The 18168-nt window shown below is 41.2% G+C and overlaps 1 protein-coding gene across 14 annotated transcripts in view; it reads right to left on the bottom strand.

Moving 5' to 3' along the window:
* sox6 (SRY-box transcription factor 6) overlaps positions 1–18168 on the bottom strand; it is a 720990-nt gene that overhangs the window by 684241 nt on the left and 18581 nt on the right. Inside the window, exon 1 of one of the 14 annotated variants that reach the window (XM_068046286.1) lies at positions 3249–3269. The exons of the other annotated variants lie outside the window; for them this stretch is intronic. Within the exon in view, the coding sequence (XP_067902387.1) occupies positions 3249–3259 (11 nt within the window). The 5' untranslated portion in view covers positions 3260–3269. Of the gene's footprint in view, positions 1–3248; positions 3270–18168 lie in introns of those variants that run through there. 14 annotated transcript variants of the gene reach the window in all.

Genomic DNA, 18168 nt, shown 5'->3' with positions numbered 1-18168 from the left:
TGTTACAATTGGCCTCAGCACAGCAAGATTACGAGGGGAAAAAATGAGCCAGGGTTCCTGCTGCTAATTGCTATCCAGTGACAAAGCTGTAAAGTCTGTAGGCATGGCCATCAGGAGAGAGCAGGATTGGGGCTAGGGTTGATGCCCTGCACTGCCAGATAGCCTACTGACAGTCACTAGAGGGCAAGCACCCATGAAGAACACATGAAGTATTAATCATGAGTCAGCCCCTTTAGGAGAGCAGGGGTAAGGAGAAAATTGGAGAGACAAATGGGACTATATGAGTTCACTTTGAGGATTTTCATAGTTATTAGTAACAAACCAGATTCTCATCTGAAGGCATCTTCAGTTAAAAGGCTCTTTTTGTTCTAAGACAACTACTCGGTTCCTGACATTTATGTGTTATCTATAATGCCGTCTATTGAGACATTCACTCTAGTGCACACCTGTTCCATGGATCCTGTTATAATGAAGATGGGCCACATTCCCTTTAATGGCCGGAATTTTACTTTTGTCAGACGGGAGCCAGTCAGCGGCGATCCCACCTCCACCTGCCCTGGGGATCCAGACCGTATTTCACAGTGCCTGGGCCCTTAATTGGTCTGAGGCAGGACTTCTACATCATTGAGGCAGGAAAACTCATCTAATGGAGCTGCCGGCCAATCAGCGGACTGGCAGCTCTTAGTCCCAGCAGTGCCACTGGGAACAGTGGCCACTGCTGGGACTGCAACCCAGCATCAACAAGAAGAGGAAGGACGCCCTAAGTTTTTGTGGCCTCGCCGGGGGTGCTCGGTCAGGCCCCGGTGAGGCAAGGATGATCGATTGGGGGACGGGGGTGTGTTGGGCATTGGGGGTGGTTGAGGCATCAGGGGCGGCCCTCCGTCAGGCACAGGGTGCCTGATAATGTGGGCCCCTCCCCAGGCCATCAGAAAGCTGCCTGCTTTTGTCACGCGGCTTTTCTCAGGTTTGGGCCACCCAACTGGCCAAGGGTAAAATCCCCACGGCAGTGGGCGGGGGCCGTTAAGTGGCCAATAACTAGCCACTTAAGGGCCTTGATTGGTCTGGTGCGGACGGGCCGGTTTTTGCCACCGCCGCTGTGCGTAAAATGGCAGCGGAGGCAGAAGCGAGTCAGGAAGGGCCGTCCGAGCCTCCCACTCCATTTTACGCCCCACCCCACTCCGCCACCAACCGCTTTTTGGGGGCGCGTAAAATTCCAACCAATGTACTAGAAAACCTCAGGTAGCAAAGCTTCTCCTTAGTTGTGATTTTGATGGTCTATAGAAGGACCTTAAAGGTAATCAGAATTAGAATATTATTTTAATAGGACTTGTGAAAAGAACAATTGGAAAAGACAATATTTTACTTGTCCAAAAATAAGACTGTTTAAGAGGCATCCTATGCCAAACCATAATTTTTACAAGGATGAAGTTGGTTTCTGATGTGACATCCTTCAGTTTTATCCCTCAGTACAATCTAACAGCGTCATTTTTATCTGCATCAAGTACTCAAACAATGAAGTGGCTTCCAGCAGGATTTCTGGATCACAATCAGGTAATGCCTACAACTGTGAAACTCTACACATCCCTTCCTGTCACTTTCCATGGAAACTCAATGAAATTGAGTGGCCTGCAATTCTTTTACTGCTTTTATAAATTCCTCATTCTTATTAAAGAAGAGGTTTGCCACATCAGGGGTCTCTGGAACAGGGAGTCCCATCATCAGGGCTATTTTAAAATCACTTTTAAGGAGGGATTTGCAGTGTCAGGAGGTTTCTTTAAGAAAGAATTCTACTGCCAGTGCCCTTTATAAAAGAGTCTCACCAAGAGGAGCTTATCTTTAAACTATTGGGGAGAATTTCATTTCTTTTTTTGAAATTCTTTCGATAACTAGAATATCCAGAGTTGGAAACTTCAGGTTATAATGTCTCAATGCTAGTTATTTCTGTTCACTGTGTGTATACACTGATTAAATCCCCAACACATAATCAGTTTTGATCCAGGACGGACAAATCCCAGTGCACTGTATTTTGGAATTGTAAGAGTTTTGGGTTGCTTTGTTCATTTTATTTTAACAACAAATAAAAAGATTTGAAGGTGACATTCTTACAGCAAATGTTATCAGCTATGAGAAGTGTGCAATGCGATTATTAATAATCAGTACGAATTACTTCTCATAATTTTGATCAAAATTTACGCTGAGAATACAAGCCCTCTTACAGTGCAAAACTGTCAGTATTTTCTGTCATTACTCCCCTGAAATGGACAGCAACTTTGGGAGTCCGCGGAGGCGCAGAATAACCCAGAATTGAAGAAATAGCTGTCAGTGAAGCTATGCTCTTCCATAGGATGTGCTATCAAGTTTCCCATTGCAATCATGATTTGCTTAAAACTTCCACTTCTATGTCGTTGGTCTCACTGTAATAACCCTTGGAAAAGTTACACCTTGTTTACTGTGGTGTACCTGGGTTTTTAACAGCTTACTAACTTCAGAATTATTGTTAAACACACTCAATGTCCCTGAAAAGCTAATTTTATATTTGTGGAATGCCAAATTTCTCCATAATGATAAAAAAAAATCCATGTTTTTAAAAACATCTGAGCTATCTGAAAATTTAAAATTTAAAGTAAAGGGATTCTGTGTTTTTAACTTCCTGGTTTGCTGTGTGTGAATGCTTCAATGTGATTGGCTACTTACCTGCTTGCTGACGTTACTGCTGCTGCACACCAAGACCTCCATTTGACTTGGCGACAGATTTAATCTGCTGTCAGAAGAAGGGGAAAACCATGCTATAGAGGTGGCTTGATCTTTGTGGGCAGCTTTTCATGATCAGCAGTGAGTACCCTTGCTTTGTCATTGATTGCAAAATCCAGGCCATTTCAATATTCCTTTTGAATGAAGGTGTAAGAGCAGACAGGTCTCAAAAATAGGGCCACCAAAAATGTCCGGAATAAGGCAAAAACCCCTTTTCATAATCAAAGACAGCCCCTCATCCTGGTTTGTTACCACATATTGTACTGAGAGGTTACAGCAAACCAATTACAGTTCAACTTTCTTAAAGTGTGGACACAAGCACATGCAGACATAGACACACACACATTCCCAACCAAAGGAATTTCTGGCAGTAACCTGACTGATATAAATGGTACCAAGTCCCAGTTTTGTTGAACGCACAGTCAACACTGAACTCGGCAGACCCATAATATACAAATCTGGTTTCATGCAACTTTTTCTTCCTTTTCAGTTCTGACCTATTGCGCATAAGAGGATTCCACTGTGCCTGTAATTGCTTTCACTTGTAATTGTTCACCACAATGACAATGTGGCGCCTTGTTGATTACTGGAATATATCCCGCTCTGCCTGTAATTGAAAACATCAATGGAAGTTCAAATTTACAGAACAACAAACTGCAGATCACTGAATTATATGCAACACTAAATGATCTAAGCACACTCACTCTCCTGTGTCTGATGACTGCACAATCCAGTTCTAAGCCCAGAAATTTCTAAAATGGAAACCAGGCACCAAAATGCTGATGATTAAAATAAAAATTGTTTCGCCCACATCCCCACGATCCTCTCCCCACTCCCCCTCCCCAACCCCCCACACCCATTAAGTTGTGAAGATGCAAGTTATTAAGGCTTCTCTGATTTTGAATTGATTTTCAGAAGAGACACAACAAGCAGAACCTAGGATCACACTCCTTCTCTCTTATTCTGTCTTATATCCAGCTTTAGACTTGACCAAAGGCGATGAAGCCTAATTTTAGGCACACCCAAATGAAATGCAATCAGATCTTGGATTGATCCAATCAGTCATATATTTGGGTGACTTGTTTTTGTGGGTGCTGGAATAAACTCCACAATGTGCCAACTATTGCGAAAGAGAAGTCTCCCCCTGCAGCAGATTGGAAAAAGAGACCAACAGAGCAGCATGTTTCAACATAAGCAATAGGACAATATTTTCCTACTGACTTATTTCCAATCTGAGTGATGTCATGATGTCAACCAAACTTTCCTAATAGCTTTCAAAACAGCAAATTACTGTTAAAATGTTGCTTGTCACCAAATGCGAAAACTCAATTAACATAGCTATGGACCTTGAAATGCCACCTGGGATAGCCTTGCACGAGTGCTTCATCCATTCTTGCAGAATTCCTACCCCAACCATTTTAGCAGAAGCATTAATTCATTTATTTTAAATGGGTTAGCACTTCTGTTAAGATAGTGGAGAGTGACTTTCATACGATCAAGTTAATCATTCCTACAGTAGTGTCCCATGCATAATTTCATGGCCAATGTTTCTAAACATTGAAATAGCAGAAGATTAAGATAGCACACAGAAAAATGTAATATATCCAGACAGGCGATTTAGTCATTGTGTACCTCCAGTGTGAGCAATAGGCCAGGGACATGCTGCAGTTCTAATGATTTCCTGTCAAACACTTTTTTTCTGGGCGGAGGATGTTAAGGAATGACCTGGGATTTTTGCCCATTGGACATGTACGAACTGAAAAAGCAATATTTAACATAAAGCCAAGAAAAGAAATTCACCAAAGCTGCCACATAGTATAAATCCAATAGTATTAAGCTTGGAAATTCTGGCTTTGAGCAGATTCTGGACATAAATCTTGCTGTTTTTAATATCCTAATTTAGTAGCAATATTCTTTGCTTATTTAAACTTTTTCCATGAGTTACAAGGATTTCAGGAGATTGCACAAAAGGGAATGTGTTTCATCTATTTGGCCAAACAGAGAGTGGTGCTTATTTAAAGTGACCCAGTGTAGCTGCACACTGGATATGTCGAATGTCTCCCTAGACTAAATAAGTAATAATTTTTATTTTTTAATTTTATAATGTCATCTAGTACTGCCATACACGTGGGAAGAACTCGCTTCGTGTAGTGACAGCTTAAATTCATTCATGAAAATTTCCTGTGGCAGTATTTCTAATAAAAAGAGCATGTTTCCAAATTCATTGGAAGTACTGACCCAAGGACTAGTTCATAATAACATAAGAAATAAAAGCAGGAGTAGGCCATACGGCCTCTTGAGCCTGCTCCACCATTCAATACAATCATGGCTGATCTACTGCCTCAACTCCACTTCCCCGCTCTTTCCCCAGATCCCTTGATTCTTAAAGAGACCAGAAATTTGTCCATCTCAGCCTTGAATATATTCAACGATGGAGCATCCGTGACCCTCTGGGGTAGAAAATTCCAAGGATTCACAACCCTCTGAGTGAAGAAGTTTCTCCTCATCTCAGTCCTAAATGATCGACCCCTCATCCTAAGAGTGTGCTCCCAGTGTGTTCCAGATTCCCCAGCCAGGGGAAACAACCAGTGTCTACTCTGTCAAGCCCCTTCAGAATGTTTCAATGAGATCACCTCTCAGTTTTCTAAACTCATTTACTCAACCTCTCATCATAGGATAACCCTCTCATCCCAGGAGCCAAACCTTCCCTGTACCACCTCAAATGCAAATATATCCTTCCTTAGATATGGAGACCAAAACTGCGCACAATACTCCAGGTGTGGTCTCACAAAGCCCTACACAATTGTAGCAACACAGACCAACCATAGTAACTCTTTCTGGAGTGTTATCCAGACAATTAATTAATAAATACATTGTTTAAATAATAATTGGATTACTCAAGAAATATATTGTTCTTAAAAAATTGCTAAGAAAATACAGTTAAGCTTAACAGTAAACTACAGATTGAGATCTCCCTCAGTGTTGTTATACTGCAGGTTGTTATACTGAGGCCTCTACCTGCTTCTTGCCATAGCAAACCTATAGTGTGGAGTAATACTGACAGCTGCATATACTTCTCTGGTCAGGCAAAGCAGAACTCCACATGTGTGTGCTTACAGATATATGCAGAACCCCATACTATTTATTTTAACTAAGTTAGCACTTTTGTTAAACTAGCAGACAAGGAAGTTTTTGTACACCAAAAAGTTGCAAAGCAGAATTTTGTGGCATTGGTGTTCAAAGGATTAATGCATCATTTAAAGAAGGAGTGAGCATTTGACTCACCTGCTGTCCGATTCCTAAGGCCACTATTTTTAATGCTAAGGAAAGCTGTGAATTGCCACCTACCTCATGTCTAACCCTACGTGCAAGACAGTACAATGTGCATTGACAAATATGATAGGTGCATGATCACATCTGACCTGGAGGCAGGTGCAGCTGGGCTGAGGGAGAGTGCTAACAGAACACATTAGAAAAAAATTGCTTATTTAAGAGGGAAAGAAGCTAATTATTTTAAACACTCTCAGGAGGCATGAACACAAGTGTTTAAATGATTTTTTCTTTTATTATTATTCCTAGTCCCAGTTATAGAGTGTGCCATTAATAATGTTTCCCCCATGAATTTGCATTGCTGTTAGTGAAGGGCAGCTCCACGTCATTCAGATGTGTCTGCAATAAGTAACATACAGATTGTTTCAGGCAGTTTTACCACAATATTACAGGAAAGGGGCAAGAGTTAATTAAAACATTGTGTAACAGCTGCACAGTAACTGCTAAATGGCCCCTCAGAGTATGGATATTTGTGGGAAGGATTATGGCACATAATGTAAGTACAATACTGTTAAGCTTGGGCAATTCTGGATTTAAACCAAGTATTTTCAAACTTTTCCATTAGTGGACATCTTACAGATACTGACAATGGCTGCCCCTTCTTACTCAACAGATCTCATTGCTGTAATTGCAAAATATGTCAGTAATATCAATGTTATTTAAACTAGTCGTTGCTGCTAGTCAATGCAAAGTGAAAGGGCTTGAATGAAATGTGGCTTCAGTGGCTTAAATACCTGGTTCAGTTTGTGTATAAGTTTAAAGTCTCAGCAGAGAGGTGCTACTCTTCACCAAAAGAATGCTGATAAGATCCTTTCAGTATTCAGCCTTTTCAAGCACTGGGTTGAGCAAGATGCCTAAGCCACCTTTTTTCTCCAGTTTTCTCTCTTCCTCTCTTAAAGGTGCTGACATAAGCCGGCTACAGTTCCACAGAAGGAATTGAATCTGGGGTCTTGATGGCCTGCTAGGCTCGGTTTCACTTGGGCAATGTACTTAGAATTGAGCCATTGACGAACTTTACAAGGACATTAGATGAGCTCCTCTAAGACTTAACTCTTTGATTATGTCTCTGTGAGACCACTCACGACAAAAGCACCAAGGTTAGAAGTTTTGAAATCCAACAATTCGCCTCGATCTCTGCAGACCATCCATGCTTTGGTTCACTTCTACCTGTCTAGATTTAGCCAGTACATCAGACATGGCTGCAGGGCGACCAGGGATGGGAAGTGAACATCCAGGGGTATTCAATATTTAGGAAGGACAGGCAAAAAGGGAAAGGAGGTGGAATAGCATTGTTAGTAAAAGAAGAAATCAATACAATAGTGAGGAAGGATATTAGCTCAGAGAATCCTGATGTGGAATCTGTATGGGTGGAGCTAAGAAACACCAAGGGGTTGGTGGGGGTTGTATATAGACCCCCAAACAGCAGTGGTGATGTAGAGGATGGCATTAAACAGGAAATTAGAGATGCATGCAATAAGGGTGCAACTGTAATTATGGGTGACTTTAATCGACATATAGATTGAGCAAACCAAATTAGCAATAATACTGTAGAAGAGGAATTCCTGGAGTGCGTACGTGATGGTTTTTTGGACCAATATGTTGAGGAACCAACTAGAGAACAGGCCATCCTAGACTGGATATTGTATAATGAGAAAGGATTAGTTAACAATCTAGTTGTGCAGGGTCCCTTGGGGAAGAGCGACCATAACATGATAGAATTCTTCATTAAGATGGAGAGTGAGAGAGTTGATTCCGAGACTAGGGTCCTGAATCTAAATAAAGGAAACTATGAAGGTATCAGGCACGAGTTGGCTATGATAGATTGGGGAATATCACTTAAAGGGTTGACAGTGGATTGGCAATGGCTAGCATTTAAAGAGCGCGTGGATGAATTATAAACATTGTTGATTCCTGTCTGGCGCAAAAATAAAACAGGAAGGGTGGCTCAACTGTGGTTTACAAAAGAAATTAGGGATAGTATTAGATCCAAGGAGGAGAAATATAAAATAGCCAGAACAAACAGCAAACCTGAGGATTGGGAGCAGTTTAGAATTCAGCAAAAGAGGACAAAGGGATTGATTAAGAAGGGGAAAATAGAGTCTGAGAGTAAGCTTGCAGAGAACATAAAAACTGACTGTAAAAGCTTCTAAAGATATGTGAAGAGAAAAAAATTAGTGAAGACAAATGTGGGTCCCTTACAGTCAGAAACGGGGAATTTATAAATGGCAAACCAGTTAAGTACATAATAATAAAAGCAAAATACTGCGGATGCTGGAAATCTGAAATAAAAACAAGAAATGCTGGAACCACTCAGCAGGTCTGGCAGCATCTGTGGAAAGAGTCTTCCGAAGAAGGGTCACTGACCCGAAACGTTAACTCTGCTTCTCTTTCCACAGATGCTGCCAGACCTGCTGAGTAGTTCCAGCATTTCTTGTTTTTATTTCAGTTAAGTACATACTTTGGTTCTGTCTTCACAAAGGAGGACACAAATTACCTTCCAGAAATGTTGGGGAACATAGGGTCTAGTGAGAAGGAGGAACTGTGTGAAATCAATATTAGTAGGGAAATGGTGTTAGGGAAATTGATGGGATTGAAGGCCAATAAATCCCCAGGGCCTGATAATCTACATCCCAGAGTACTTAAGGAAGTGGCCCTAGAAATAGTAGATGCATTGCTGGTCATTTTTCAAAATTCTACAGACTCTGGAACAGTTCCAACAGATTGGAGGGTAGATAATGTAACCCCACTATTTAAAAAAGGAGGTAGAGAGAAAACAGGAAATTATAGACCAGTTAGCCTGACATCAGTAGTGGGGAAAATGCTGGAGTCCATTATAAAAGATGTAATAGCAGAGCACTTGGAAAACAATGACAGGATCAGACAAAGTCAACATGGATTTACGAAAGGGAAATCATGCTTGACAAATCTACTGGAATTTTTTGAGGATGTAACTAGTAGAATAGATAAGGGAGAACCAGTGGATGTGGTGTATTTGGACTTTCAGAAGGCTTTCGATAAGGTCCCACATAAGAGATTAGCATGCAAAATTAAAGCACATGGGATTGGGGGTAAGGTACTGACATGGATAGAGAACTGGTTGGCAGACAGGAAACTAAGAGTAGGAATAAACGGGTCTTTTTCTGAGTGGCAGACAGTGACTAGTGGGGTACCTCAGGAATCAGAGCTAGGACCCCAGTCATTTACAATATATATTAATGATATAGATGAGGGAATTAAATGTAATATATCCAAGTTTGCAGACAACACAAAGCTGGGTGGGAGTGGGAGCTATGAGGAGGATGCAAAGAAGCTCCAGTGTGATTTGGACAGGTTGAGTGAGTAGGCAAATACATGGCAGATGCAGTATAATGTGGATAAATGTGAGGTTATCCACTTTGTTGGCAAAAATAGAAAGGCAGCTTATTATCTGAACGGCGATAGATTGGGAAAGGGGGAGGTGCAGCAAGATGTGGGTGTCCTTGTACACCAGTCGTTGAAAGTAAGCATGCAGGTGCAGCAGGCACTTAAGAAGGCAAATGGAATGTTGGCCTTCATAGCGAGAGGATTCGAGTACAGGAGCAAGGATGTCTTGCTGCAATTATACAAGGCCTTGGTGAGACCACATCTGGAGTATTGTGTGCAGTTTTGGTCTCCTTATCTGAGGACGGATGTTCTTGCTATGGAGGGAGTGCAGCGAAGGTTCACCAGACTGATTCCTGGGATGGCAGGACTGACGTATGAAGAGAGATTAGGTTGATTAGGCTTGTATTTGCTGGAGTTTAGAAGAATGAGAGGGGATCTCATAGAAACCTACAAAATTCTAACAGGACTGGACAGACTAGATGCAGGAAGGATGTTCCCGATGGCAGGAGAGTCCAGGACCAGGGGTAACAGTCTAAGGATAAGGGGTAAGCCATTTAGGACTGAGACGAGGAGAGATTTCTTCACCCAGAGAGTGGTGAACCTGTGGAATTCTCTACCACGGAAAGCAGTTGAGGCCAAATCATTAAGTATATTCGAGAAAGAGTTAGATATAGTTCTTAGGGCTAAAGGGATCAAGGGATATAGGGAGAAAGCGGGAACAGGTTACTAAGTTTGGACGATCAGCCATGATCGTATTGAATGGCGGTGCAGGCTCGAAGGGCCGAATGGCTTACTCCTGCTCCTATTTTTCTTTGTTTCTATCTCTAGCAATGAGTTTTCCCCCTGCTCCCAGACAATCACCTCGGGAGTATTCTTCAGGTTCAAACCTTTACCCATCCTTTTTCCATTTACATGTTGCCTCTCGGTGACTATCTATAGATTTGTGGTCAACTTTGACTTGCATGCTGACAACACTCAACTGTTTTTCTCTTGTCCCCAATATCAATCATGACTGTGCTGTCAGATGTTTACCTGACATCAAGTCATAGATGAACCAGAACTTTCTCCAAATTACAGTGGCAAATCCAAAGCCATCCTGCTCAGCTTCTTCCAGAATCTCTGTAACCTTGTCCCTGACCCCATCCTCCTCCTCATTCTTACTCAGTCTGAACACAACAGTTCACAATGACAGTGCTCAACCCTGAACTGGGGTTCAAACTTCATATCCTCAACATCACCAAGTCCATTTACTTCCACCTCCACAGATTAAATCCCTCTGCCCTTAGTTCACCCCCATTATCGATGAAATCCTTGTTCACACTTGCACTAGCTTCAGGCTCCACTTTTCCAATGCACTGCCCCTGGGCTCCTAAGTTCCACATTACAAAAATTCCAACTCATAAATAACTCTGCCACCTGCATTCTGCATAAGTGCTGCCCCATTCACACATCCTTGTCAGCCTCCAGTGACACAGCCCATGTCTCCCAAGGCATGGAATTCAAAATCTCATTACCATTTAGAAATTTCTCAATGGCCCCAGGGTATATTTTATCTTGCAGCCTCCTCTATTTCTGTATCCCCGTTTGTGCCCTTCAATTCCTCTGACTCCGACATTCTGTACATGCCTTTTCTCTCTGTTTCATCTTTGATAACAGTACCTTCAAGTATTTTTGTCCTATATTCTGGATATACCCCTCAAAAACACTCAGTCTCATCTTTCCACCATCAAATCCTGGCATTTCTACCATGCTTTCAGTTACCTCTCTTAATTTTGCTTTTGTTACTTGGCATCCATTTCTCTTCAGTAAGGTGTGTAAGTGTATTCTATAAAAAATGATATTAAAAGGTAGGGAATTGTTGTTGTTACTCCTCTTCACAGACATGAAAATGTGAGATCAGGTTAACAAACTCCTTCCCTCCCCCAGTTCTGGCACCACCACGGCTCAAAGAATTGATTGGGAATGATCGTACACACGGATGGCCGGGGCAAATAGAGCAATGTCCCTAAAGAGAATCAACACACTCATTAAACCCAGGTAAGGAAATCACTGTTCCTCTTTCAACAGGCTACATTAGTCAGGTAAGTTAGCACCTCAGCTGCAGACACATGGGGCATAATTTCCAATTTGGGATCATTTCCAGGTCCTGACCCTATGCTGCATCTGCATTGCTCACGTGACAATCTTCAAATGTAAATGCCCTAATTGGGCTAGAGATGAGCTTGGCATCCAATTAGTGGCGCCGAGCATTACCAGGAGGCAGGAGCTATCTGAAAAGCATGAGCAGCAAAGGGAGATGGCAGCCACGATGGTACATGCCACTACCTTGCTGAAGACTGGGGGCCGCACAGCAAAGGGCCAGCAGTCTCACCGCACACAAAAGTGGGCAAACAGCCAACTGAAAGGTACTGCACCCAATACAGAGCAAGATCCCCTAGGTCCTAAAAGTTTTCAGCATTCAAAAAGACCCCTTCATTTCTATTCACATTGAACCTGACAGCTGTGCACTATTGTGCACCAGACTGGTCGGGTTCGGCAATTTAAAAATTGACAATTGCTTTCCCACCCTCCGCAACCTGTTAACAAGCTCCTCAAGTAGCTTAACAGGCTGTTAATTGGAGATGAGCAGGTACCCAATTTACCCTCTGCATCCTCACTTTGAAAATTCAAGCAACTCCCAGAGGTGTCGCGATACTGACATGCCATCCGGGTGAACTATTTTGAAAGCGCACTTGCTCCTTTTCTGGCCCTCACGGGCAATTCAAAATGCCGGTCATGATAGTACTGAGGATCTGACAATATTTACCATTGCTAGTTACAATATTAGACACAATATTATAAAAATTTTACTTTTGAATTGAACCATTATATGTCAGGGACTTGGAATTAATTCAAAAAATAGCATTTATAATATGTTCTGAAAAAGAATTATCTCTTACAGGAAGCATTATGTTACAATTTATCACGACGCACTCCAACCCTGGCCACAGTCAAAGTGTTCCCACTTTCAGTGGGAAGACCTACACAGAAGAGTTAATGGGACTTTTTTCTCCTAAATTTTGTGTTCATGTGAATGCTAATACTGGGAAGTAGAACACACTTCCATTTGAGACATCACACACTTCTAGTTCAGGTATAGATAAATAGTAAACCACTGCATTATGTCCATACCCCTCTGTACATATCATTCCATTTCTAGACTGAGTAACTTATATTTGTTCCCTGGTGTATGTTAGAACTCTTTTTTTGGATTTTTCATATTGTTCACTTTAGAGGTAATCATTGACTCCGCAACATCATTTGAGATGCATGTATTCATCATTATTTTATGTCTCTTTATTTATTTAGATTTAGTTAAGAAATAATTTCGTTAGCAAAACATTTTATTTATTCACAATATTAGTTATTATTAGAGTTACTGCAAATCACACTAACAACAACTCACATTTCTTCACATTTCTCATGTTAAAGCCTTTCAGACAGCTTTATTGGGCAATGGAGAAATGATGGACACCAAGCAAGAGGAAAGAAAAGAGAAAACATGGAACTGAGGGTGTGGGCTAACAACACGAACCAAAAGAAGAGATTCTAGGAGATTTTGAAAGCAGGGAGATACATGGTATGGAGGTGGAATTAAGGAGAGGAGTACTAAAGGGCAGAGTAGCTGAAAGAATGGCCACCAGTGGTGAACTAGAGGGAGTGAGGAACGAGGAGTAAACTCATCCTATTGATGGAGAAAATGTTAGGGAAGGGTAGATCAAGTCTATGGAAGGATTTGAAGATGAAGACAAAAATCTTGAAACTAATTTGCTAACACATTCCCTCCCATGGAAAATACAGCCAGCAGTCGTGATCACGCATTGTGGAAACTGCACAGAGCAGTTTGTCAAAAAAAACATATGCCAAATAAGGAATATTTATTCATCGGTTGGAAAATTAAACTTTTAATGGAAAAAATCCTGCAGTTAACTTTTAAAAAACTGGCAGCCAAGATGGCCATTACAATTTGCATCTGAAACACCTTTGCACATTCCAAGGCTCCAACCGAGGAGCATGGATCCAGAACAATTGCTTGCTCTAAGTTATTGAATTACCTGAGATTGCTTCATTACCACTGCATTCAAGGCAATCCTAACACCTGAATTCAGAAAAAGCAAACCCCTCCAAGTGTAAATATTGGCATCCTGTGTCCTGGCAAGCCAATTCCAAACCTTGAATCTCATTAGAAGGTTCCAGAGAATACACTGAGGTAGTCATGTGACCATCTGTCCATCTCTGTGAAAGCTAGGAGTTTCCTTGAACAAAGAGTCAAGCCAGTGTGCAGCAACAGGAAGTATGTGTGCCTCCCCATCTCTCTCTTTTTCCAGATAACACCACAAGTTTGAAAACAATCTGCGACTGTGGACCCTCCAAGCCTACATATAGCTACAGACAGAGACCTGGGGAAGAGATCCACCTATGAGTATGCCTCCAAGAAAATCCTGAGCTAAGCAGGCCAGCCACAAAGTGCACTTTGACCAGCCAAAGACTTCAAGCATACAACTTCAGTCAGAAGACCACCAAATCATCCAACCTCACCCACTGTGCATTTAATTTCCATTTATTCTGGACTCTAATCCAACCACAAAATCTACTTTTCACTCTGTAATCTATTTGTGTGTGTGTGATTCTCGTGTGAATGTCAATGTGAACTGGTTACAACCAGGTGAGGAGGGGGTCACAGGCTCCCCTCTTGCCCTTCCTCTTACTTGACTGCAACAGGGTTTGTTTCTTTTTAAACAGTGGTTGTGCTTATTCCCTCAGTGAGTGTTTTACTTTTTACCTTTAATGTGAGTGGGAAAGAACCAATCGGACAGGTTTTCTTGAGTTTAAACAAGAAAGAGGTGAGTGTATTATACTTAACAATCTAAACCCAATCTATGTGAATGTGTGCGTGAATGTGTAGCACATTTTTTTTTAGATTGGGTTTAGATTGGTAAATATAATGAACTCACCTCTTTCTTGTTTAAACTCAAGAAAACCTGTCCAATTGGTTCTTTCACAATCACATTAAAGGTAAAAGGTAAAACACTCACTGAAGGGATAAGCACAACCACTGTTTAAAAAGAAACAAACCCTGTTGCAGTCAAGTAAGAGGAAAGGCAAGAGGGGAGCCTGTGACCACCCCACCCCTTTCTCACCTGGCCATAACAAGTTCATGTCATGGACTAAACTCTTCTGCTGATTATAACAGAAATTCAGCTGGGAATCGCTTTGTTATAAAAAGAGACATCAGGTAATAGTTGGTAGCAAAGTATTTCCATTAGGCACTTCAAAAAAAATCACTTTGTGAGCTTTAAATACAATTTGATGAGTTCATCACAGTGAATTCATTTTTTAGTAAAAAGCGACATAAATTGGCTTTTTAAAAATAAAACTTAATGAAAATAAAGTATCTGGATAAAAGCAGAAATTGTATTTATATATTATGCATGTAGTGCTTTTATTTATTTATTTTTAAATCTTGCATAGTTAGTGCCCTTCAAACAGATGTACTTCATGCCACTAAACACAACATTTAGATCCTTTCTTCGAGAAGTAACTATAAACTGATTTTCTTCATAGTGAGTCTGACACAGACTGTTTATAATAGCAATGATATCAGACCATATACCAGTAACAGTAATTGGATAACACACCGGGTACTTTCTACATGGGGCAGGGGAATTAGGGGGGAATAAATCAAGTGAAAAAAGAAACAGCTCATACAACACAAACAGAAAACGGTCTCATTTTCATTTTAGCTAAAGGAAATACAAACAAGCAGAATAAAAATAGTCAATGCACAAACCCACAATGAGAGGGTTGATAGAGAAAAATACTTTCAACTCTGAATGGTTTTGGATTGTAAGCAAGCCAGCCACAGAAGAGCGTGGACTGGCATTAATGTTTGTAGAAAATTATAAGTGTATTTGGAGAAAAATGCAGCAGAGCAACCGCCTGCACACTGCACTCACTTTCAACAACACTCTGCCTCAATGCCAGTACAGACAGCCCAAACCACTGCATTTTAATTACTGTACTGCCGTGCACATGGGGCCGTTTGATATGGAAATGCTCTCCATCCCAAACAGTGCCGCTCACACAGCTTTGGTACAGTAATCTTTATCTGCTTTATAAAAGATAAATCAGAATTGTGTCTCAACACCTGGTCATCAAGCATGGAACTTTACTGAAGTGTGGAAAGTATTCTTACTCGTTAAGGTTGCCAACTAATAGCCAAACCTGTTGACTGTTTGATGTCCATGACTTGAACAGGAATACACAAGTACTGTATCTTTCTTTCAATAAACCAAGTGGTTTCACTTCTTTCTCCCTTTCCCCTGACAATTACTTTTGCTTTGGTGTTCTTTGATGGAGTTTTTTTTTCTTATTTTGACATGCCGCTATAGAGAAGTTGAGTCCCTTTGTTCAGTTTCTGTGCTGGCTCAGAGGTCAATATCTGCATATCTGGTGGTACAGACAGAGATCAGTTTTAAATGGGTTTGGGAGTCACATACTCAAAATCTATTTGGAAACCCATTTATTTTACAGGTCACCTTCAATGGCAATAAATCAAACAATCAAGTGCCATCATTGGCACCTCAAAAGGAGCATGCCATTCAATGGCTGGGTGTTGACAGCAGCACATCACATCACAGGCCCATTGTCTTGAACCTGGCTTCCATGCAATAACCCTATACTGAACAGAAATTCGTGGCTTATACTTACCAACATCAAGCAAGGCGCCAGCTGGAACGTCCAAAATGCAATTGCATTTTTGCACCAACTTGTAAATTCCAGTTGTGCCAAATCTGCTTTGCAATCGAAATGGGCAGATTCGACAACAAAGTGCCTGGGTCGTGGTTCTGGTATACAAATATGTAGGCTTGACACTTTTGAAAGGTGGAGGAGCTATGCTGGTGATTTAGGGACTCAAGAAGACACTTGCAAAATCTATAATTGGAGCCCAGTCTGAAACCTTTATTACTCTCTTGGACAACAGGAAAAGTCTGATTTGCAGCAGACATTATATCAACTCCAGCACAAACATTTACAATGGATCTCTCAGATTATGTCAATGTTGAGGAAACTTGCATTTTAAACATTTCAGACACCCAGGGTCAGCATCAAAAGCTCCCAGGTCAGGCATAGCACAGCCAAATGCAATGGAGAACTTTTCCCACTCTGCCCCACCTTAAAGCAGTAACTTAAAGCAGTAATTAAAAGTAATTAATTTGCAACAGATGGAAGTAGCAAAGCAATGATGTTATCGTATCAGCAATTAAGTCATTGGGCCCTTCTTCAAAAAACAGTGTCCTTGGCCAAGGCCACTTAAGGAGGTCATGTTCTGCATCTCACCCTAAGTAGTAGGAACACGGAAAAAGCTTGGATATTGTGGTCTGAGGCTGTCCTGATAGCTCCATGTGTTAGTGCACCTCTTGATGTGGTACAAAACAGAAATATCCTAGCTTAGATCACTGGTCTTCACAATTGGCCTCTATAACTATGTTTAAATTGTTGTCCATCCCTAAGTTACACTGAGGGGACTAAAAATCAACCATGCAGTGTGAGACTGAAGTCATGTGTCGGCAAAATCAGAGAGGGGTAAGTAGGTTCCCTTTCCTGAAGACATTAGTGACCTCAGCAGCTTTCACGGCATTTGCTTTGATGCTAAAACACAAATTACCAGATTTACTGAAACCAGTTTCATAAATTGCCATGGTGGGGTACGAACTAAAACATTAAGGTTGTTAGTCCAGTTCCATAAGCCAGAGGCTGCTATACCTGTTTCCAAGGTAAAGAAAAACCTACAAGGATTCTCACTCTTGATTGCTGTCTAGTGACTCCTGCTGGAAAGTGAGCTCTACGAATTTCAGGTAATGACAAAATGGAGTTCAGAAATGAAACTGTTACTGTCAAATAGCTGGCTAACACTCACTGGGACGTCATTTTAACTTTGTAAAGGGGGAGGGGAGGTTTAACAGATGGTTGTGGATTGGCTGTCTGTTATACAGCCGACCTAATTTTGCTGTCAAACCAAGCAGGCTGTATAATGAGCGACCAATCGACAACTACTGTTTCCCATCCCCGCAGAAAGTTAAAATAGGCCCCACTCTCTGGGATCACACGTTAAATATGGATTTAAAAAAACAGAAGACTGCTTGTACTTGGATCTGTACTCAAATGTAAGTTACTGTCATCAATAAATGATGGGAGAAAATGGGGAGTTGGATGAAGCTGTTTTGATTTCCATACATTTGTGTTTAAATAAAAAAACATTTTTTTGGTTCTCAGGGAAGTCAGCTGCACTAGTCTTGGAGGGGTTAACCAAGAATATATGTGCTTAATTATCTACTAGTCACTAAACCACCACACAAAATTTGGCTATAAAACAGAAATTCTTCTTTTCGATTAAAATTTCTCTTTTCACTTGAAGACCCAGTGGGCAAAATATTTGGCTTGGCACAGCAACGCTAACACTGTTTGCGCCAACGCAGTTTGACCTGATTGCTGACACAAGTGCAGATTCTGCACCAGCCGCTGTGGCAGAGGCATTTTCAGTCCTTCCTGTCCAGACACTAGGAAGTTAGTGTTGCAGGTATGTGTGGGCAGGGGAATGTCAGGTTGGTGTGGGATTCTTGGCTTCTCTTTTGGTCACCTTTTTATTACCCTCTTTTTTTCAATTTGTGTGTTAGGAGGACA

Source organism: Heterodontus francisci, chromosome 14 (assembly GCF_036365525.1).
Source record: "Heterodontus francisci isolate sHetFra1 chromosome 14, sHetFra1.hap1, whole genome shotgun sequence".
NCBI classification, from domain to species: Eukaryota; Metazoa; Chordata; class Chondrichthyes; order Heterodontiformes; family Heterodontidae; genus Heterodontus; species Heterodontus francisci.
This window is presented reverse-complemented; position numbering and strand designations above follow the sequence as displayed.